Source organism: Xenopus tropicalis, chromosome 9 (assembly GCF_000004195.4).
Source record: "Xenopus tropicalis strain Nigerian chromosome 9, UCB_Xtro_10.0, whole genome shotgun sequence".
NCBI lineage: Eukaryota > Metazoa > Chordata > Amphibia > Anura > Pipidae > Xenopus > Xenopus tropicalis.
In genome coordinates, this window is record NC_030685.2 from 2,690,520 (window position 1) to 2,712,874 (window position 22,355).

The following is a 22,355-nucleotide window of genomic DNA, read 5'->3' on the forward strand; positions in this document are numbered from 1 at the left end:
AATAATACGTACTGCTCTGCCATTGGGTTTAGTTCTCACGATACAAACCGATCTATAAAACAAGCAGTAACAGCTCTGAGACTGACCGAGTGGGGGCTCTGAAAAGAGCCTTTGGGATTATGAGCGAATCAGCAGTCAGATTCAGCCCCCGAAGCCGTAGAGAGTGCGGCCCTGGCGCTTGAGAGCGTACACCACATCCATGGCGGTAACGGTCTTCCTCTTGGCGTGCTCGGTGTAGGTGACGGCGTCCCGGATGACATTCTCCAGGAAAACCTTGAGGACCCCCCGAGTCTCCTCATAGATGAGGCCAGAGATGCGCTTGACTCCCCCTCTCCGTGCCAGGCGGCGGATGGCGGGCTTGGTGATGCCCTGGATGTTATCCCGCAGCACCTTCCTGTGCCGCTTGGCGCCTCCTTTCCCCAAACCCTTCCCGCCTTTACCGCGTCCGGACATCTTGCTATTGGCTCTGATAGAATCAGTCTGTAACCAAGTCTCTCTGGCCGCTCTTTTATACACAGCTGGGAAGGAGGAGCCAACAGAGTTCGGGCGGGGTTTATATGTACCGCCAAAATCCTTCATCTCCGATTGGCTCCAGACACATCGATTTTGGTTTCAAATGGCCCGCCAAAACAGCCCGCTCTAAATAACGAACTGAATCCAAATCCATTGCTACAGGATACGGGGAGAGGGGATTATTTTTATTTTGCGTTTTAGACGTTGCGGCTGAGTGAGGCTTTATGTGCAGCCTGAAATGTCCCTTATCTGCAATTTATTCTTATCCTTTAGGGTCATTATATTTGGGGATCGTTCTGTGGGAAGTAACTGCTTGGGACAAATGATCAAAGGTAAAACCTTCATTGTCCCCCGAACGCCGCTTTGTATTAGGGATGTGTCCTCCGCAAGTTCCCTGGGATAGGAATTGTATAGGATTGTGTGAGATCCAAACTGCCACTAGGTGTCGCCCGAGCACCAAGGAACAGTGTAACAATCAGTGCCGGGCGTTAGATTAGTGGAGTTGACGGGTTCCGTGGTTTCCTTCCCATCTATGCTAAAAATTCTGATTCAGAGGAGACGGCAGTGGCATTTGGCAGGACAGTTTATAAGCAAAAGGCCAGATGTTTTACGTTTCGAAAACATTTTACACATAGAAGAGGGAACTGGACCTTGTATCTCAAATCAGTGTGTATAAAGCAGTTACATGCGCCCGGTACCGAAATATCACCGCTAATAAATCAAACCGCTAAACTGTAAATGTATATTCCTGTGGGGCGGCTGCTAGAGGGAACCCTGGTCTATTTTGGCGGCCAAATGAAACCTAGAACATCGAACATAGAGGCGGGCTCTATTTAAATTAGCCAATAACACGGGATATTTTAGGCGGGATTCAAGAAACCGAAGTGGATTTGCGGAACCGACAGGGGCGTGCTTATAATCACCCAATCACAGGGAGGAGGCGCCAATAAAAGCAGAAACCAGCAGCCGTTTGTTTCAGTGTGTTACTCAGAGAGGTTTTGTAGTTACAATGGCCCGTACCAAGCAAACCGCCCGTAAATCCACCGGAGGGAAAGCTCCCCGCAAGCAGTTGGCTACCAAGGCAGCCAGGAAAAGCGCCCCAGCCACCGGCGGCGTCAAGAAGCCTCACAGATACCGGCCCGGCACAGTCGCTCTCCGGGAGATCCGCCGCTACCAGAAATCCACCGAGCTGCTCATCCGCAAGCTGCCTTTCCAGCGCCTGGTCCGGGAGATCGCTCAGGACTTCAAGACCGACCTGCGCTTCCAGAGCTCAGCCGTCATGGCTCTTCAGGAGGCCAGCGAGGCTTATCTGGTCGGTCTCTTTGAGGACACCAACCTGTGCGCCATCCACGCCAAGAGGGTCACCATCATGCCCAAGGACATCCAGCTGGCCCGTAGGATCCGAGGCGAGAGGGCTTAGATCCAACCCGCAGAACCTTCCTCCCCAATAGCACAAAGGCTTTTTTCAGAGCCACCAAATCCCCAATCAAATGGGCTGAACGTCATTTTATTTTTGTGTAAATCCTCCTGTGTATGGGAACTGTGAGGGGGGGGGGTATGTACTAAATATATTAAATATAGAACTTCACATTTATTCATTCTTCCCTAAATTCCCCATACTTTCTTGGTGGGTATGTATGCATAAGTAATAAATAGGTGAGGGGGGAAAAAATGTAAAGAAACAGCGCCGCCAAGTGGCAGGTTGAGCACGGTACAGTAAAGGTTCCTCTATAGAACACTATATGGAGAGACCTTTGCAGCAGATCCTGCAGAACTGTATCGCTGTCAGGGGGTTTGTAGTTTTCTCTTTATAGATCAATGTAACCCACTACAGTAGGCTATGTAGCGTTGCAATATGATTAGAGCAACAGCGCCCCAGGTGGCATTTCATGTGAACAAAACATTCTCGGGCAGAATCGGTTATTTAGCCTATTTCGTGTGGAACCAGAGAGACTCCAGGCTGAGCGCGGTTGCCAGTCAGTTACACAGCAGCTGCGCTTGGAAATGACCTGCACTGTAGGGCGCGGCGCTTGTTGCTCGGCTCATAGGGCCCGTATAGTGCGGTCAGTCAGTAATAAACACAGGTACCGGCTCTTTAGATGGAGGAGGTGGGGGCTCTGAAAAGAGCCTTTGGTGCGATGCGCAGGGGCCCCGGGGCCACATTACTTCTTAGGCGCCGCCTTCTTTGCTTTAGCCGCTTTGGGTTTGGCTGCCTTGGCCTTTGCGGGGCTCTTTGTAGCTTTAGGCTTGGTGGGCTTCTTAGCCGGGCTCTTGGCAGCTTTGGGCTTGGCGGCCTTTTTAGCCGGGCTCTTGGCCACCTTCTTGGGTTTGGCCGCTTTGGGCTTCTTGGGGCTTTTGGCGGCCTTTGCCGGTTTCTTCACCTTCTTGGGGCTCTTTGCTGCTGCCGAGACCTTCTTGGGCTTTTTAGGGGACTTGGGCGCCTTCTTTGCCGCAGCCGCCGCTGGTTTCTTGGCTTTGGGCGCCGCTGGCTTCTTCTTGGCCGCCTTCTCCTTACTCTCCAGCGGCTTCTTGTTCAGCTTGAAGGATCCGGAGGCTCCGCTCCCCTTGACTTGGGCGAGAGTCCCCTTAGTGACCAAGGCCTTGAGAGCCAGCTTGAGGCGGCTGTTGTTCCTCTCCACATCGTAGCCTCCGGCAGCCAGAGCCTTCTTGAGAGCGGCCAGGGACACCCCGCTGCGCTCCTTAGAGGCGGACACGGCTTTCACGATCAGTTCGGCCGCGCTGGGCCCGGCGGGTTTCTTGGCTTTAGCGCCTCCCTTCTTGGGCTGCTTCTTCTTGGCAGCGGCGGGTTCTGCCGGGGGAGGGGCGGGAGCGGTTTCAGCTGCAGTTTCTGTCATTCTAACCGATATCAGTCAAACCCACAGAGAACAATAATTGGGATGTTGTTTCCAGTCCTCTTTATATACATCCCTCCTTTTCCCCGATTGGTTCATTCTCTGGTTAATATTTCCTTCCTATTGGGTGATTTTCATTTCCCCGCCTACAAACTCTCTTCCATTCTAACCTGTAGCGCGAAAGTCTCTGTGTTTCTATAGACAAAAACATTCGTGTTTTCTACCGGCTCTGAGTATAAATGTGCCCCAGTCTGTATGGGATCAGCTGCCCCAGTAAGTGCCCGGGTCTGTGCCACTAATTCCCATTCTATTGGCTGCATATATTGCCCAGAGCAGCTCCTGGGAACTCAGTCCCGCTCCCCGGAAAGGCTCCGCTTCATTTCTCTCCTTCCCATTTGTGGGAATTGTTGGGGATGAATAGAAATCCTTCCCCTCCCGCTGTTCCCCCAGAGAAATAAGGGGGCCCCGGGTATAATATGGGCAGGTGAGTGAGAGAGGGGGAGGCTATAAAGGGAGTGTGGGGGGGTCGGAGTCCCAGGCAAGTAGCACAGTACAGGGAGCCATTGCTGGGGGAGTTTGGCTGCAGCACTCAGGGAGGGGTCGGTCCCACTGACCGGATTGGGTTGGGTTATTGGTTCCATTCTAGAGACTGATCACTTGCTGATCCCCCAACATGGGCACAGGGAGAGGGAACATTAGATGCTGCACTGGATCCAGATCTGTATTATTAGTATATGGGGCAAATCCCCACTGCACTGAATCTTATCATAAGGAATATGGGGGGGAGCCAAACTGGGGGGCAGGAAGGGTAGAACCACTGGCTCAGCGCTGGGGTAAATAAAGTGAGAAACCCAGACTGGTACCAAGATGCCCAAAGGGAAATGGTGTCTGTGTTGGGCAGGAGAAGCCCATTCAGCCTCCGACTCACTGACACACAGGGCCCTATAGGGAACATGGGCCCCAGGGGGATACATTGTGCTGCTGTGGGGGGAGCGGAGTAATAATTATAATCCCTCAGGTTTCTAACATTCCCCCAGAGCAAGGGTGAGACTGTGGGCAATGCATACACACTGGGCAGTCACACAGGGCAGTCACACAGGGCAGTCACACAGTGTTGCAGGGGCTCCCAGCTTCCCTCACTAATTTTCCTTTAAAAAAGCAGGACATTTTGTGTTATTACATTGCTAATAATGAAGGAGGACACCGGGCAATGATAGAAGGGCCAAACTATCTTGTTCTGGGGAAAAAGGAAAATCAAAGCTATGAACATGTTTTCCACTTACAAGGCCTTTATAGGCTGCGCTATTGGGTCAGCACTGGGCCACAGGGAGTTAAAATCCCCCAAGCTGAGTTGGTGCTTTCCCTGCATACGTGTCTATAAGGATATACAGTATTGTTAACGCCCCTTCAAAAGTGGCCTATTGAGTGTAGCAAATACCCCCCTCCTTTGGGTCAGGGCTGATTAGTCTTTGCCCCAGAGAACATCAGATTTTGCTATAAAGTCCAACTCCTGTTCTAGGCACAAGCGGAAGAACTAAACATTGATCACTAAAATCGCAGCAGCAGCTCCAAGTCTGTGCAAGACAAACGGCGATCAGTTGCAATAAGTGAATATTTGGGCTTGTAGCAAACACTGAGCAGACACAGGGAGCCGGAAATAAGCGAGAATGGGATGAAATGGGGAGGGTCCTGCCTGAGACAGAACATTTAGTTACTGAAAGTGCAGGTGGTGTCTCTATGGCGCCCCCCACAGGCACATTGATTTCTATACATTGTAACTGCTATGGCTGCTCCAATCTACAGGCGGAACCGATAGTTCATGGTCAAGGGATCCTCAATGGCCAGTCAGAGCCAGAGTAGATAGGGCACAGCGCCTCCCCCTAGTGGGGGGTGAGAGGATCCACCTCAGGGGGTTCCATTAGGAACATAAAGCTTTGCAGCAACAAATAGGAACTTTATATGAAGAGAGAAGCACAATCTTTATTGCAACAGCCCCTCCTGCGCTGGGGGAATGGGGGGCTCTGCCGACGCACTAGCACATTACCCTGTGCCATTTACCCAAAAGCTCTTAAAGGAGACATATCCTATAAAAATGATGAATGTACCAGGGAATTATACTCCTCTAGATATAGAAGGATTGGGCTTAAAAAGTTGTCTTTCTGACTGATTTATTGAGAAATTCCACAAAAACCCCACTAGCCCCGCCCATCTGTGCCACTTCCTGCTGGCTGAATTCTCTGGATGAGCTGGGGAGCCGGCGGCCCTCCGTACCCTGCACTGTAGGATAGGAACCAATCAGCAGCTAGGCTGACCTGATAGGGAACTGAAGCCTGTCTGTGCTTGTGTGAGTGCAGGGCTGTGATTGGCTCTCCCCCTCCTACTGTGCTTCTGGCAGGGACCGTTAGGCCACGCCCACCCCTCATGTGAAACCCAGACAGGGACCTGAGAGGATCTATAGGGAGCTCCAATAAAGGGGCCATTGTTACAGATAGGGTTAATGTTTAGCCCAAAGGGAAACCAGCACCGGATATTATTCATAATTGCCTACAGGGTTAGGGGTTTCCCATTTATCCAATATGTCTCCTTTAAAGGAGACATATTGGATAAATGGGAAACCCCATGAATAATATCCGGTGCTGGTTTCCCTTTGGGCTAAACATTAACCCTATCTGTAACAATGGCCCCTTTATTGGAGCTCCCTATAGATCCTCTCAGGTCCCTGTCTGGGTTTCACATGAGGGGTGGGCGTGGCCTAACGGTCCCTGTAGGAGGGGGAGAGCCAATCACAGCCCTGCACTCACACAAGCACAGACAGGCTTCAGTTCCCTATCAGGTCAGCCTAGCTGCTGATTGGTTCCTGTCCTACAGTGCAGGGTACGGAGGGCCGCCGGCTCCCCAGCTCATCCAGAGAATTCAGCCAGCAGGAAGTGGAACAGATGGGCGGGGCTAGTGGGATTTTGGGCGAATTTCTCAATAAATCAGTCAGAAACACAACTTTAAGCACAATCCTTCTATATCTAGAGGAGTATAATTCCCTGGTACATTCATCATTTTTATAGGATATGTCTCCTTTAAAGGGGACATTGTGTGAATAACAATATTGTGCCAATAAACCCACCTAATACTGAAGGAATGGGCTATAAAAAAAAGTTGTTTTTCTGACTTATTTATTAACATTTTCCCCCCAAACCCCACTAGCCCCGCCCATCTGTGCCACTTCCTGCTGCCTCCTTTCCCAGGCTGTGCAGGGGGCGGCGGCACTGTAGGATAGGAGCCAATCAGCAGCTAGGCTGACCTGATAGGGAACTGAAGCCCATATTTACTTTAAATCTCAAGTTCTTTGCTTTTACCTTCTTGATTGTAAATTTCCAGCAAGGCAAAACAAATATTATTATTATAAAATGTATTTAATAAAAACTGGTAACGATACCCAGGCAAGTCATACACGTTACATAAAAAAGATTAATTAGAATAACATTAAATATAAAAACATAGTACTGCATGTTCAGTTTACTGGGTGCACAGACTGTGGGTCAGCAAAGTCTGCCTCAAGCCGGTAACCCATAGCAACCAATCAGCATCTAGCTAATAAATACTAACGTTGTGGCTGTTAATCCGCAGTGTATTTCCTTGTCTAATACAGTTGGAATTACACACAGGCATCTGATTGGTTACTGTAAGTTACTAGGCAGAGACAAACCTACCCACAAACACTTATTGCACTTCATCTGCCACATGACCCAGGCTCCTCATTATTAAATATTACGCCATCATACGGACACCCAAAGTAATGGTACAGACACCCCAGGGGAAAGGCACCTAATTCTTCGGCAGGTTTAATTTTAAGGGGAACTCATGCTTGTTACAAATCCCATCAGTTAATAGAGCTTCTCCAGCTAGCCATATTCTTCATTTCCCAGGGTGCCACAGCCATGTGACCTGTGCTCTGATAAACTTCACTCACACTTTACTGCTGCGCTGCAAGTTGGAGTGATATCCCCCCCCCCTCACCCCCAGCAGCCGATCAGCAGAACAATGGGAAGGGAGCAAGATAGCAGCTCCCAGTAGGTATCAGAATAGCACTCAATAGTAAGAAATCCAAGTCCGGCTTGGGACTCCTCCAGTTACATGGGAGTAGGAGAAACAATAGGTTAGCTGAAAGCAGTTCTAATGGGTAGCGCTGGCTGAAAGCTCAGACTCAGGCACAAGGCACTGAGATGGCGCCTACACACCAATATTATAGCTACAAATACATTTGTTGGTTGAAGAATAAAAGGTTAAATGGCAAAGGGAATTATTTGCTGTGTAACAGGGTCATTTAAAGATAAAAAGTACCCCATAAATATCATGACTAAATCCCTATAAAGAGCCCCACACAACACAGAAGCCCCTTATATACCTATCACTGTAATCTCTTCCTTCAAAATGCTGAAATCCAGCTGCAAAACAGTTCTTCTCTTTCTGCATCATTAAAATCCTGGCAAGGGAGGAGGGACTAAAACATTGATGTTACAAATTGTAACAACTTCTCCACATTTTACAGACAGCATGCAGGAACTACAAAACCCACAATGCATTGCACTGGGATGTTCCTTTCCTTATTGACATCATGGGTGCAGCAGGGGATTGTGGGATTGGGAGGATGCAGGCTGAGGACAGGTGACTACTGTTATTACAAAGTAATCTGCCAGATCAGCAGGAGGCAGGGCTTAGGGAACTGTTCCAGACCATCATTTCATTACTTTAAAAAAAATCAGGCTGCATATTTTAAAATTGATGTATATTGCAAAGTCGCTTGAAATGATGTTTACTTTTCAAAAAAAACGTAAGTTGTGTTCGGGGTGGAGTTCCCCTTTAATGTGAATTTACAACAATTAAAGTTCTCATTAGAGACTTCCGGCCTTGTTACAAACAGTATTAATGGTGAACTCTGTGGTGCGAGGCCAGATTGGAGGGGCGCGCAAAGCATTTGCCACATTTGGAGCAAGAGAAAGGTTTCTCCCCTGTGTGAATTTTCAGGTGCAGATTCAGCTGCGAGCGGTGCGTGAAGCATTTGGCGCATTCGGGGCAAGCGAAGGTTTTCCCGCCAAAGTGGATTTTCTGGTGTGCGTTGAGGCTCGCCCGCGCGGTGAAACACTTGCCGCATTCGGAGCAAGAGAACGGCTTCTTCCCCGTGTGGCGCTGGTGGTGCACGTTCAGCTGCGATTTGTCGGAGAAGCATTTGCCGCACTCGGAGCAGCAGAACGGCTTCTCCCCGGTGTGAGTTCTCTGGTGCACGATGAGGTGGGAGCGAAGTGTGAAACGTTTGCCGCACTCGGAGCACGAGAACGGCTTCTCCCCCTTGTGGATCCGCTGGTGGGCGTTCAGCTGGGAGTTTTGGCGGAAGCATTTGCCGCAGTCGGAGCAGGCGAAGGGTTTCTCTCCGGTGTGAGTTCTGTGGTGCACAATGAGGTGCGCTTTCTGTGCGAAGCATTTCCCGCACTCGGGGCACGAGAACGTGTTGATGCCCGTGTGGATTCTCTCGTGCCTCACCAGATTCTTCTTCCTGCTGAAGCCCTTATGGCAAACGGCGCAGTTATATATCGCCGGCAGCGTCGTGGTTCTTATTTTAGACGTGTATAGGAACTTGCTGCTTTCCCTGCACATCATTTCTGAAGGGCAGAAATCCAGGCTGCACCCCATAATAGAAGCTGGTGCATATGATCCCTGTATCTGCTCTGCAAGGGGATTCATGCTGCAATCTGATTGGTCCCGGCCTTCCCATGAAGCCGACGCCTCTTTAATAGCATTAGATATATAATTAGCTATAAAGCTGTCATACAGGCTGCACCCCATGATAGGAGTAGGGGTCTCTGTCTCCTCTGTTTGGTCTGTAAGGGGATTAATGCTGCAATCGGCTTGGTTTCCTCCCTCACAAGAAGCCGCCGCCTCCTCCTCCTCCATAATCCCATTTGATATATAATTATCTGCCGAGCTGTTATTCAGGCTGCACCCCATGATAGGAGTAGGTGTGTCTGTTCCCTGTATCTGTTCTGTAAGGGGATTAATGCTGCAATCTGATTGGTTTCCCCCTTCCCATGAAGCTGCCTCCTCTTTAATCCCATTGGCTGGTGAGGGCTGTTCCACTGGAGACATTTCAGTTGTAAGATTGTCATCTTCACAGAAATCTTCTTCTTCAGCCTCTGTGTTTCTTGGGTCAGTATTATATAACGTCCTTTTCAGCTCAGCTGGAATCTCTCTCTTACCTTCAGATTCACCGTCTGGTCAAAATACAAACAGAGAAAATGAGTCTCATGAGTTAAAGCTCTACATGAAATAACCGCTTTGTGTGTGTGAGATTTGGAATCCTCTCAAAAAAGAACATGAACTAATGGGATACATGGAAAGTGTATTTAGAGCCAAGCTGACAGGGTACAAGTGAACCGCCATTTTGTTGGTGGCCAGTCAGGGGCTCAGGAGACCCCATAGGTTTGACAATTGACATTTTCTGTTGTGCCGGCAAAGGTTATTGGCTGCCTACATCCCACTGTACCCAGGGGTCTGCCCCCCTAAGCACTTAGCTACCCCTCTCCTCCCACAATTAACTCCTCCTCCAAGATAGGAACATAATCAGAAGCGTAGACACCACCATCTCCCAATGAAAAAAATAAAAATGTAACATAAACTTCATCTCACTGATATAAACTTTCTCCATATAATAAATTCTGTACTGTTTATGAAATGACAAAGTTACTCACTATCATATCTGCCGGGAAAGGGCGTCCCAGAGAGATATATTAAATCTGTCAATCAAAATCTGACCCCCCGACTTCTGCACAAACAGAGAATGATGGGAGACAGATGCCAAGGGGGGAGGGTAACTTGGTTACTTTAGAAACAGGACAGAATTTTTAATTCATTATTTTGAAAATGTCTTATTTCCATGAGACAAAGCTTATATTACATGTTAGATTTGCTTAAAAGGGAAATATCACAAAATTTGTCTTAATGTAACTTCTGTACAACCCGGAATTAGTGAGAGTTACAGATTGTGACTCATTTCTTTTTCTTTGTTTTCCGTTCAGATGAACATGATATTATGCAAGGAAACTGTACTCACCCAGTGGGCGGAGCTGCTGGGGCTCCTCCTCCTTTATCCCTTCCCTGTAAAGGGCCTTGTTTCCTTTTATATACTCCCACTCCTCCAAGGAAAAATAGATGGAAACATCCTCACACCTTATGGCAACCTGGCACACACAATGTTACAGTCATCCCCCAGCCAGAGAAAGGGATTATCATACACTGTTACTAAACAATAAGGGGGGATTGGGGGGCCGCACCCACCTCTCCAGTCAGCAGCTGGATGATGTTGGAGATGAGTTCCAGGATCTTCTTGTCATTTTCCTTCTGTATGACGGAGCCAGGGGCATGCAGGGCCCCCAAACCCACAGTTGGGCTCTTCTTCTTAGGGATGACGTAGCCCTATGTATTGAGAGGGAGAGAGAATGATGAGTGTGTAACGCAGCAGAGAGACCCCCTTTGTACAGACAGACAGTCTCTTCTCACTGTGCCACTCACAGTGCCCCCCTCACCTCTCCAGTCAGCAGATAGATAATCTCCAGTGTGAGATTCAGGATTCTCTCCTTCCGCTCCTCATTTTTATCCTTCTTCCCCATCACTGGGTCACTTGCTTCCTCCCACATTCCCATTGGCTCCTTGTGGGAGGGACTGGCCTCGAAGTGCCCCTGGAATTAAACAGAGAGATTTATCGTATATAGTGTATTATTTCCAGTAATATTCCTAAACTTTACTGCAGTTGCACAGAAATTGCTTTGCTTCCCACTGATCTCTATGTTTATTAAATAACCAAGGGAAAGCACTACCATGTTTTGTTTTTGCCCCATTGGCCTTTTCTCCTTGTAACATGGGGAATGTCCCCTCTTCACTATATGAGCAAAAGCATCAGTACAGCGGCCATTCAGGGTTTCAGTATAACATTTCTTCTCTTGTTTCTCTGTTCTGCCCCTCGCAGCAGGATCATTCCGTCTCCCAGTCCCAATGTACTGCAGTAGGGGGGGGGGGCAGACAGTTCAGCACAGCCCTGCACAGTGCATTTTCCATAAGCCCTATAGGAACACTGGGGGGGGGATACACTGACTGTGTTGTGTCAGTGTTATTGTTACAATAATATAAGAACATTGTGTTGCAGAAGCTCTGATATTTATCAGCAATGTGCTTTCTATTTCATGGCGCAGATATATCATTAGAAACAAGTAGCTGCCGGAGATAAAAAGCCTTTAGCGATTATTAACTGGAAGCACAAGGCATTATTATACTTTATAAGGTGTTTTGTAGCATTAACCAATCATAAAATCATATGTAAAAAAAGTTTGCCCAAGAGCAGTAACCCATAGCAACCAATCAGCAACAGCAAAAAGACAACAGCTTATTGGTTGCTATGGGTTACTGCTACTGGGCAACCTTAGTGCCTTTTATTACACACGGGGCGTTAGCCTTTAAGTTAACTTTTAGTATGTCAGAGCTAATTCCAAGCAGCTTTTCATTTTTATTTTTTTTTTTATAGTTTTTGAATTATTTGTTTTTTCCTCCTGACTCTCTCCAGCTTTCAAATGGGGGTCACTGACCCCGGCAGCCAAAAGACAAAGCTCTATAAGGCTATAAGGCTATAACTTTATTGTCATTGCTACTTCTTATAAATCATTTTTATATGAAAGCCCTCTCCTATTTGTATTCCAACCCCTCATTAAAATCAGTGCCTGGTTGCTAAGGTAATTTTCCCCCTAGCAACCAAATAGCTGCTGAATATAAAGCTAAATAACTCAAAAACCACAAATAATAAATAATGTACAGAGATCTCGGCACATTTCCAAGATGCAGCGAAACAGACTGACGCCTCTGAGTCGGCAGCGGAGCCCGGCTGGGAATGTGCTGAGCAGCGGAGCAGATGTCCTGCCTACAGACACAGACAAAGGAGAAGCAGATGGCAGCGATAGAGACAAAGAGACAGGCAGGGGATTGGGGAGACAGCGCTAGAGACAAAGAGACAGGCAGGGGATTGGGGAGACAGCGATAGAGACAAAGAGACAGGCAGGGGATTGGGGAGACAGCGCTAGAGACAAAGAGACAGGCAGGGGATTGGGGAGACAGCGATAGAGACAAAGAGACAGGCAGGGGATTGGGGAGACAGCGATAGAGACAAAGAGACAGGCAGGGGATTGGGGAGACAGCGCTAGAGACATAGAGACAGGCAGGGGATTGGGGAGACAGCGCTAGAGACAAAGAGACAGGCAGGGGATTGGGGAGACAGCGCGACAGGCAGGGGATTGGGGAGACAGCGATAGAGACAAAGAGACAGGCAGGGGATTGGGGAGACAGCGCTAGAGACATAGAGACAGGCAGGGGATTGGGGAGACAGCGCTAGAGACAAAGAGACAGGCAGGGGATTGGGGAGACAGCGCTAGAGACAAAGAGACAGGCAGGGGATTGGGGAGACAGTGCTAGAGACAAAGAGACAGGCAGGGGATTGGGGAGACAGTGCTAGAGACAAAGAGACAGGCAGGGGATTGGGGAGACAGCGCTAGAGACAAAGAGACAGGCAGGGGATTGGGGAGACAGCGCTAGAGACAAAGAGACAGGCAGGGGATTGGGGAGACAGCGCTAGAGACAGGCAGGGGATTGGGGAGACAGCGCTAGAGACAAAGAGACAGGCAGGGGATTGGGGAGACAGCACTAGAGACAAAGAGACAGGCAGGGGATTGGGGAGACAGCGCGACAGGCAGGGGATTGGGGAGACAGCGATAGAGACAAAGAGACAGGCAGGGGATTGGGGAGACAGCGCTAGAGACATAGAGACAGGCAGGGGATTGGGGAGACAGCGCTAGAGACAAAGAGACAGGCAGGGGATTGGGGAGACAGCGCTAGAGACAAAGAGACAGGCAGGGGATTGGGGATACAGTGCTAGAGACAAAGAGACAGGCAGGGGATTGGGGAGACAGTGCTAGAGACAAAGAGACAGGCAGGGGATTGGGGAGACAGCGCTAGAGACAAAGAGACAGGCAGGGGATTGGGGAGACAGCGCTAGAGACAAAGAGACAGGCAGGGGATTGGGGAGACAGCGCTAGAGACAGGCAGGGGATTGGGGAGACAGCGCTAGAGACAAAGAGACAGGCAGGGGATTGGGGAGACAGCACTAGAGACAAAGAGACAGGCAGGGGATTGGGGAGACAGCGCTAGAGACAAAGAGACAGGCAGGGGATTGGGGAGACAGCGCTAGAGACAGAGAGACAGGCAGGGGATTGGGGAGACAGCGCTAGAGACAAAGAGACAGGCAGGGGATTGGGGAGACAGCGCTAGAGACAAAGAGACAGGCAGGGGATTGGGGAGACAGCGCTAGAGACAAAGAGACAGGCAGGGGATTGGGGAGACAGCGCTAGAGACATAGAGACAGGCAGGGGATTGGGGAGACAGCGCTAGAGACAGAGAGACAGGCAGGGGATTGGGGAGACAGCGCTAGAGACAAAGAGACAGGCAGGGGATTGGGGAGACAGCGCTAGAGACATAGAGACAGGCAGGGGATTGGGGAGACAGCGCTAGAGACATAGAGACAGGCAGGGGATTGGGGAGACAGCGCTAGAGACATAGAGACAGGCAGGGGATTGGGGAGACAGCGCTAGAGACAGAGAGACAGGCAGGGGATTGGGGAGACAGCGCTAGAGACATAGAGACAGGCAGGGGATTGGGGAGACAGCCCGGGATGATAGATGTGAGTATGGGGCAGGCTGTGCAGCTTTACCCCCGGTTAGCATTATCTGCAGGAGGAATATGGGGCATTAATACAATAAATGAAAGCCCACAGATGGCTCCCAAGCTGCACAAGGAGATGCCCAGCCGGCTGCCTCACAGGGACCCACAGAGGGATGTGGGGGGAAAGGCAGAGAGACAAGGCAGCGTATCCCCCTCGCTTTGCAGCACTGCCGAGTGGCGAGGACTGCACTGGTAACGGCACAGCCCTGTCACAGCTCCCACAATAATCACTGTATAAGGGAGACGTTACCTGTAACGCTGCAGCCACCCAGCCAGGGCCATAGCAACCAAACCAGATAGCTACACCCCCGCCCAGCGCTGCCCCACACTGACCTGTTAGCCAGCTTCTTTCCCAGGATGCTGTGCTGCCTCAATCCGCGCAAGAAAGGGCGGGGCACATTCGCTCAGTGGCTAAGTGTGGGAAGGACGTAATCGCTTATTGGCCAGGAAGAGAAGAGGCGGGACAGAAACAGCCAATAGAAACTAGTTTGTCTTGCCAACCAAACCTGATAGTGACAGTGCGGCCTCCGTCCCTCACTGAGCAGCTGTTTCCCATGATGCTTTGCTTTCCGGAAGAGTGTCACAAGTAAGGGCGGAAAATAACTGTGCAGCGTGAGATGATTGGATTACTGGAGAGAATTGGGACCTAAGTGTGAGGGACAGAAGGTAAAATCTCTAACTCTGTTATTAGTATAAGGCTATATATTAGCCATGAGCAAAGGCAAAACGGCAATGTTCGAGAATTTCCAACTAGCCCGTAACTCATTTGTCCCCGCCCTCTTGCTTTTAATCCAATCACGTTGCTCTCTAATGGGTGGTTAGGTTGTACATTTAGCCTTGGTTGACGTAGCACGGCTTGGTACTACTGGCTGTTTTTGTCCCACCCCTTTCCTCTAAGCCAATGAGTGAGTTTGCCCCACCCCCTCCTGCTCAGCTACAGGCAACTCAGCGTTCTCCCCCAGGGAAGCAGAGCCGGGAGCCCGGAGCAGGTAAGTCCGGGGGCAGTGAGACTGTCAGGGTCGGTTGCTATGGCCCCGGGTGGGGTCGCCCACTCACATGGGTATTTTCCCATTACATTTATTCTTACCTTCAACTGGGAACTTACAGTAGAGACTATGGCCCCTTGGGCTTGGGGCAGAGGGTGAGACATGGGGGCAATTATAGGGGAACTTCCAAGCACTGGTGTTAGGAGAATAAGCTATAGCATTGAGGTATATACATGTAACACCTATTTGGCTATAATATGGCCAAACCCAGGCTAGTGATAGGTATAGAGCATGTGTTACACAGGAATGGGCCTCCGCTATATGGGAGGTACTAATGGAGCTGAGGGTGTAGTTGAACTACAACTAGAAAGAGCTTGTGTGGTGCAGATAGAGTAATGGACGCCAGAAAGGTTCTTGCTGATGAACTATAGTACAAGTTTATTGGACAAGACACAACTCAATAGTGCAGCAGGGATTATACTCACAGACACAGCAGTATAGGATTATGTCACAATGGATATAGTAGCAAGTGTGACACTTAGGAACAGAATAACCCCACTTGGAGGATGCACAGAGGACTAGTTTACACCTGAGATATAGACCTTTCAGTAGGGAGAGTTCCGGCCGACTGTGGCCCAGGGGAGAGCTCCTAACACTGGTACCTGGCGTCTAATAAACCGGTCCCTAAAGAACGACTACAGAGCCGGGGTAGGCTAAACCCTTTTACAACTCCTGGTTGGGGCTATTAACTGCCCTTGCTAAATAAGCTATCTATTCTCACCACTTCTAGAGGGTGCTATTATATAATACTGACTGTGCTGGCTTTCTCTCATTCACGGGGCCCTGTCCCGACTTTACAAATGGCTGGTTCTCCTTACTGGGGCCTTATGCCTCCAGGCTCAATGACGTGAAGTCTGAGACAACAGCAGCCAGAGAGGAAGACACTTCCTTGTGCAAGACACTATATAGTCTGCCAAGGGGAGTGGTCAACCTGAGCTAAACCTATAGGGGGTAGCCTAATAACTGTAATCTGAGTGTAGAGGGCTCTGCCCTATTACAGCACAGATAAGGAAAGATAAGGGATAACACCATAGGGAGCTTAACCCTATGGGTCCCTACATACATTATATTGATGGGCAGTTCTCATTCAAGATATTTTGGGTTTCCTGGTATTTTAACTCTCAATGCAGGAACATATATATCTACACTTCTCAGTTTTAAGGTATATGAATGGGAATAATACCGTATATCAATGTGTAACTGCTTAAAGGAGACATATCCTATAAAAATTAAGAATGTATCAGTGAATTATACTCCTCTAGATATAGAAGGATTGTGCTTAAAAAAGTTGTGTTTCTGACTGATTTATTGAGAAATTCCCCCAAACCCCACTAGCCCCGCCCATCTGTTCCACTTCCTGCTGCCTCCTTTCCCCAAAACCCCACTAGCCCCGCCCATCTGTTCCACTTCCTGCTGCCTCCTTTCCCCCAAACCCCACTAGCCCCGCCCATCTGTTCCACTTCCTGCTGGCTGAATTCTCTGGATGAGCTGGGGAGCCGGCGGCCCTCCGTACCCTGCACTGTAGGATAGGAACCAATCAGCAGCCAGGCTGACCTGATAGGGAACTGAAGCCTGTCTGTGCTTGTGTGAGTGCAGGGCTGTGATTGGCTCTCCCCCTCCTACTGTGCTTTTGGCAGGGACCGTTAGGACACGCCCACCCCTCATTTGAAACCCAGACAGGGACCTGAGAGGATCTATAGGGAGCTCCAATAAAGGGGCCATTGTTACAGATAGGGTTAATGTTTAGCCCAAAGGGAAACCAGCACCGGATATTATTCATAATTGCCTACAAAATAAGTGTTTTTCCCCATTTATCCAATATGTCTCCTTTAATTCCACTTCCAGGCCCCTCCCTCCCACAAGGAGCCAATGGGAATGTGGGAGGAAGCGAGTGACCCAGTGATGGGGAAGAAGGATAAAAATGAGGAGCGGAAGGAGAGAATCCTGAATCTCACACTGGAGATTATCTATCTGCTGACTGGAGAGGTGAGGGGGGCACTGTGAGTGGCACAGTGAGAAGAGACTGTCTGTCTGTACAAAGGGGGTCTCTCTGCTGCGTTACACACTCATCATTCTCTCTCCCTCTCAATACATAGGGCTACGTCATCCCTAAGAAGAAGAGCCCAACTGTGGGTTTGGGGGCCCTGCATGCCCCTGGCTCCGTCATACAGAAGGAAAATGACAAGAAGATCCTGGAACTCATCTCCAACATCATCCAGCTGCTGACTGGAGAGGTGGGTGCGGCCCCCCAATCCCCCCTTATTGTTTAGTAACAGTGTATGATAATCCCTTTCTCTGGCTGGGGGATGACTGTAACATTGTGTGTGCCAGGTTGCCATAAGGTGTGAGGATGTTTCCATCTATTTTTCCTTGGAGGAGTGGGAGTATATAAAAGAAAACAAGGCCCTTTACAGGGAAGGAATAGAGGAGGAGGAGCCCCAGCAGCTCCGCCCACTGGGTGAGTAATGGGTGCAGGGCACAAAATATTGTTTACTCAATGAACTTGGCCTATAAAGTCAACTTAACAAATCTTAGGTGGACCCTGACCTTCCTAATGTGTTGTTGGTAGTATAATAAATACCCAAAAATACTGGGCAGTTTGTCTTCTTTTTTTTTTCCCTTTCCCTGACAAGATCCTGATGCTTCTTAACATAAATGACTCGTTTTCCAGAAACATGTCCATCATAGTGCCAGGAAGTATTTGCCATTGTATGATAGTTATATACATGAGAAGGCTTGGGGGGATGAGATAAAGTTCCCTGGCAGGATAATCTAAACTGTTCTTTTTCTGTAATAACCAAACCATTCCAGGGTTATTCATGTTCTGTTCTCTCTGCCAGACGGTGAATATGAAGATAAGAGAGAGATTCCAGCTGATCTGGGAGGAACATTATGTTATAATAATGAGCCAAGCAAGATTGGGGCTGAAGGGGCAGATTCTTGTGCTGACGGAAATCTCCCGAACACAGCGGAACAGCCCCCACCAGCAAATGATATTACAAAGGTGCCGTGTAAAGGGGGAAACCAATCAGATTGCAGCATTAATCCCCTTACAGAACAGATACAGGGAACAGACACACCTACTCCTATCATGGGGTGCAGCCTGAATAACAGCTCGGCAGATAATTCTATATTAGATGATATAAAAGAGGAGGCGGCTTCATGTGAAGGGGGGAACCAATCAGATTGCAGCATTAATCCCCTTACAGAACAGATACAGGGAACAGACACGCCTACTCCTATCATGGGGTGCAGCCTGAGTAACGTTCCCTCAGAAACCGATTGCAGTGAAAATAGCAAAACACTAAACACAGTTCCCACTTCCCACCAAAAATCAGAAGCCCTACCGGTGAGTTATAAACATTCTTCATTTTCCAGCACAAAGAAGAGAAACTGTAGACAGGAGAGAACTTGCACAGGGGAGAAGCCTTATTCTTGCCTGGAATGTGGGAAATGTTTCCGACAAAAACGCTCATTTATGGAACATCAGAGAACTCACACAGGGGAGAAACCTTTCTCTTGTTCTGAATGTGGGAAAGGTTTTGTGCGCAGAGCAGATGTCACCGCGCACCAGAGAATACACACCGGGGATAAACCATTTTCCTGTTCCGACTGCGGCAAACGCTTTACATTTAGGTCTAACTTCGTTACACATCAGAAATCTCACTCGGCTGAGAAACCATATTCTTGCTCCGTATGTGGCAAAGGTTACACACAAAGTACTCAGCTGAAAATCCATCTCCAGAGCCACACAGCGACTCTGTCCTTTAGTTCCGGCGAAGGTTTTCCGAATAACGCCGTGATTCAAAGTGTCAGTGAACGCAAAACTGTTTCCTGCCCTGAGTGTGGAAAGTGTTTCATGAGTCGCACCTCCCTCAATGTGCATAAGAGAGTTCACACCGGGCAGACGTGTCCTTGTTCGGAGTGCGGGAAAATTTTCTTAAGCCGATCAAACCTCAAAGTGCACCTACGGACTCACACGGGGGAGAAACCCTATTCCTGCTCCGAATGCGGCAAATGTTTCACCAGTTACGCCATCCTCACCGCGCACATGAGAATTCACACGGGAGAGAGGCCATTTTCTTGTCAGGAATGCGGCAAAAGCTTTTCCTATCGCTCCGTCTTCACCGAGCACCAGAAGATTCACACGGGGGAGAAACCATTCAGCTGCTCCGAGTGCGGGAAGTGCTTCAGGTATCGCTCGCACTTTAAGGCACACAACAGAGCTCACACGGGCGAACGACCCTACTCTTGTTCCGAGTGCGGGAAAGGTTTCAAACGCAAATTGCAACTGAATTTGCATCAGCGAATTCACACGGGCGTGAAACCGTTTTCTTGTCCCGAATGCGGCAAATGTTTTACGCAGCAGTCCAACCTGGTCGTGCATCGGAGGAAACACGCCGCCGGAAATACGACTTTATTCTGAGTGACGTGAGGGAACGCTACAGATTCCTGTCTGTGCAGAAAATTGGATGCAAAAAAAACAAAACAAAAAAAACATCTTAAAGTTCATCTTAAACTCGTTTTCTATAATAAATATATAAAGAGATTTCTCTGGAACTGTCATTTAACTGCAGCGTTGCCTCACCTTCAAGTTGTAAAATGGTCAATTCTAACTTTTTAATTAGTCTCCATTTTTGAATTATTTCCCTTCTTTTTCTACCTCTTTGCAGCTTTCAAATGGGGGTCACTGACCCCGGCAGCCAAACCCTATTGCTCTGTGAGGCTCCAGTTTTATTGTTATTGTTCATTTTTATAACTTATCTTTCTATTCAGCCCCTCCCCTATTCATATACCAGCCTCTCCTTCAAACCACTCCCTGGTTGCTAAGGTAGTTTGAACCCTAGCAACCAGAGTACCACCTGTTTGATGTCATAACAAGTGACGCCACAACACTTCTCATTATTCCAAGCAAAAGAAGGAATTTTGATTTAATTTCAATGAAATATCCTTTGGATTCCAATTTTATTTTAGCAATTAATATAAATTTACATCATCTCAAGGCATTTTTTTCTTTTCCACCTTGGAAGTGATTTAGTGTCCGGCCAGGATTATTGCCATGGTGCCAATGTTATTAATGGGGGAAAACATGGCCGTAGTAGGAAGGACAGACTGGCAACCCTTAACCTCAGTGAAAACCCTCCTCCTTTTGTATTCTTTAAAGGAGACATATCCTATAAAAATGATGAATGTACCAGGGAATTATACTCCTCTAGATATAGAAGGATTGTGCTTAAAGTTGTGTTTCTGACTGATTTATTGAGAAATTCCCCCAAAACCCCACTAGCCCCGCCCATCTGTTCCACTTCCTGCTGGCTGAATTCTCTGGATGAGCTGGGGAGCCGGCGGCCCTCCGTACCCTGCACTGTAGGATAGGAACCAATCAGCAGCTAGGCTGACCTGATAGGGAACTGAAGCCTGTCTGTGCTTGTGTGACTGCAGGGCTGTGATTGGCTCTCCCCCTCCTACTGTGCTTCTGGCAGGGACCGTTAGGACACGCCCACCCCTCATGTGAAACCCAGACAGGGACCTGAGAGGATCTATAGGGAGCTCCAATAAAGGGGCCATTTTTACAGATAGGGTTAATGTTTAGCCCAAAGGGAAACCAGCACCGGATATTATTCATAATTGCCTACAGGGGGTTTTCCATTTATCCAATATGTCTCCTTTAAAGCCCATTCCTTCTGTATTTAGATAAGTACAATTCATTGGCACAATATTCTTTTTCACCACAATATGTCCCCTTTAATCTGAGCCTCCATGTAACAGTACGAGATGCTGTAGGACACTACAAAATCTGACCTCCAAAGGCTTTAATATAAAGTCGGATGAAGTGTTCTGTTCCTGCGTCTCCACATGACAGTCAATGTATTTCAATTCACATAAAAAAAGTCGCTCCTATCGTGTCGGATGCAGACTCAGCGCGCCATGTTTGCACCCTTCCGATTCTTGCTGCACGTGGCTAGGCTGCGCCCCATAGACCCCTTGTCTGTCCCCACCCATGGGCTCCTGGGCGGGGCTAACTGAATCTGTATCCGCCCATGAACAACTAAATAAAGGTCCCCATACACAGGCCGATAGTAGCTGCCAATATGGGTCCCTTGGACTGATTCGGCAGCTAATTGGCCCGTGTATGGGCACTCCCAACGGGCCTGCCCGACCGATATCTGGCCTGAAATCCCCTAAATCTTGATTGGGCAGGTTAGAAAATCTAGTCGGATCGGGGACCGCGTCGGCTCATTGATGCGGTCCCCGGACCGACTTTTCCTATATCCGTCATGATCCTGGGTTCTCTCGATATCGCCCACCCGTAGGTGGGGATATCGGGAGAAGATCCACTCGCTTGGCGACATCACCAAGCGAGCGGATCTTAAGGTGTATGGGGACCTTTACAGTCCAAAAAGGCAGATCTGGCCTAAATTCTAGGGTAAAGCCATAGGTTGGGGACAGATATGCAGCCCCTAATTATTTTCATTAACACCTTGCAGGCAACATCCTGATGAAGGACATAATGGAAGTGGATCTAATTGTAGAAAAGTGGGGGCAAAAAAGCCTGGTGGGGAATGGTGGTGTGTAGATTGGGTGTGTGATTGGGGGGATTGAAGTGAGAGCCCATCAGGGCAAGTATTGGCCCCACAAACAGTACTGAGCTTAAGCTTCTTGTGATGTAATAGAAAAGAGGCGAGTGGCTGCCATCATAAGTCTCAGTTGCAGTGGTGTAACCAACGGCCCCACAGGCCCAAGTGCAGCTCGGGGCCCCCAGTGCCATCTGATCAGTCCAAATGGTGCTGCAGCCAGTGTACTAGCACTGTGATTTGGAAAACTAGGTATTTGGATTTAGATATAAAATGGGATCCTGCCAAAGTCTGCACAAGTGAATCTGTGGCAGATTAATGTCATTATTATGCTGTTATTATGGGACTGACTCAGGTGGGTTTAAAGGAATATTGCCACAGAAAAAAAGATGGTCTTTTTTCAAAACATACCCAGTTTACAGATTTTTTTTAATATTAATTTTAAAATGTCACATGGGGCTAGCCATATTCTTCATTTCCCAGGGTGCCACAGCCAAGTGACCTGTGCTCAACTTGCACCGCAGCAGTAAAGTGTGACTTAAGTTTGAGTGATATTCTTCCCCCCC

At 48.6% G+C, this 22,355-nt stretch overlaps 4 protein-coding genes across 4 annotated transcripts; 2 read left to right on the forward strand and 2 right to left on the reverse strand.

The window, feature by feature from the left end:
* The first annotated feature begins 1,490 nt into the window (after positions 1-1,490).
* On the forward strand, positions 1,491-1,992 carry LOC100487756 (histone H3). The gene has a single exon (XM_018097415.2). It carries the CDS (start codon positions 1,523-1,525, stop codon positions 1,931-1,933), a length of 411 nt encoding a protein of 136 aa, XP_017952904.1. The 5' UTR covers positions 1,491-1,522; the 3' UTR covers positions 1,934-1,992.
* Positions 1,993-2,624: 632 nt separating this feature from the next.
* On the reverse strand, positions 2,625-3,402 carry LOC108645423 (histone H1B). Its single transcript, XM_031893076.1, has one exon. The coding sequence runs from the start codon at positions 3,366-3,368 to the stop codon at positions 2,676-2,678; it is 693 nt and encodes a 230-aa protein (XP_031748936.1). The 5' UTR covers positions 3,369-3,402; the 3' UTR covers positions 2,625-2,675.
* Positions 3,403-8,155: 4,753 nt separating this feature from the next.
* LOC116407557 (oocyte zinc finger protein XlCOF7.1-like) lies at positions 8,156-14,500 on the reverse strand. Its single transcript, XM_031893019.1, has 5 exons — positions 14,419-14,500; positions 10,937-11,089; positions 10,689-10,826; positions 10,465-10,591; positions 8,156-9,625 (listed from the first exon to the last, which is right to left on the reverse strand). The coding sequence occupies exons 2-5, from the start codon at positions 11,051-11,053 to the stop codon at positions 8,283-8,285; spliced, it is 1,725 nt and encodes a 574-aa protein (XP_031748879.1). The 5' UTR covers positions 11,054-11,089; positions 14,419-14,500; the 3' UTR covers positions 8,156-8,282.
* Positions 14,501-17,694: 3,194 nt separating this feature from the next.
* On the forward strand, positions 17,695-20,248 carry LOC101731631 (oocyte zinc finger protein XlCOF7.1). Its single transcript, XM_018097404.2, has one exon. It carries the CDS (start codon positions 18,306-18,308, stop codon positions 19,638-19,640), a length of 1,335 nt encoding a protein of 444 aa, XP_017952893.1. The 5' UTR covers positions 17,695-18,305; the 3' UTR covers positions 19,641-20,248.
* The last annotated feature ends 2,107 nt before the right edge of the window (positions 20,249-22,355 follow it).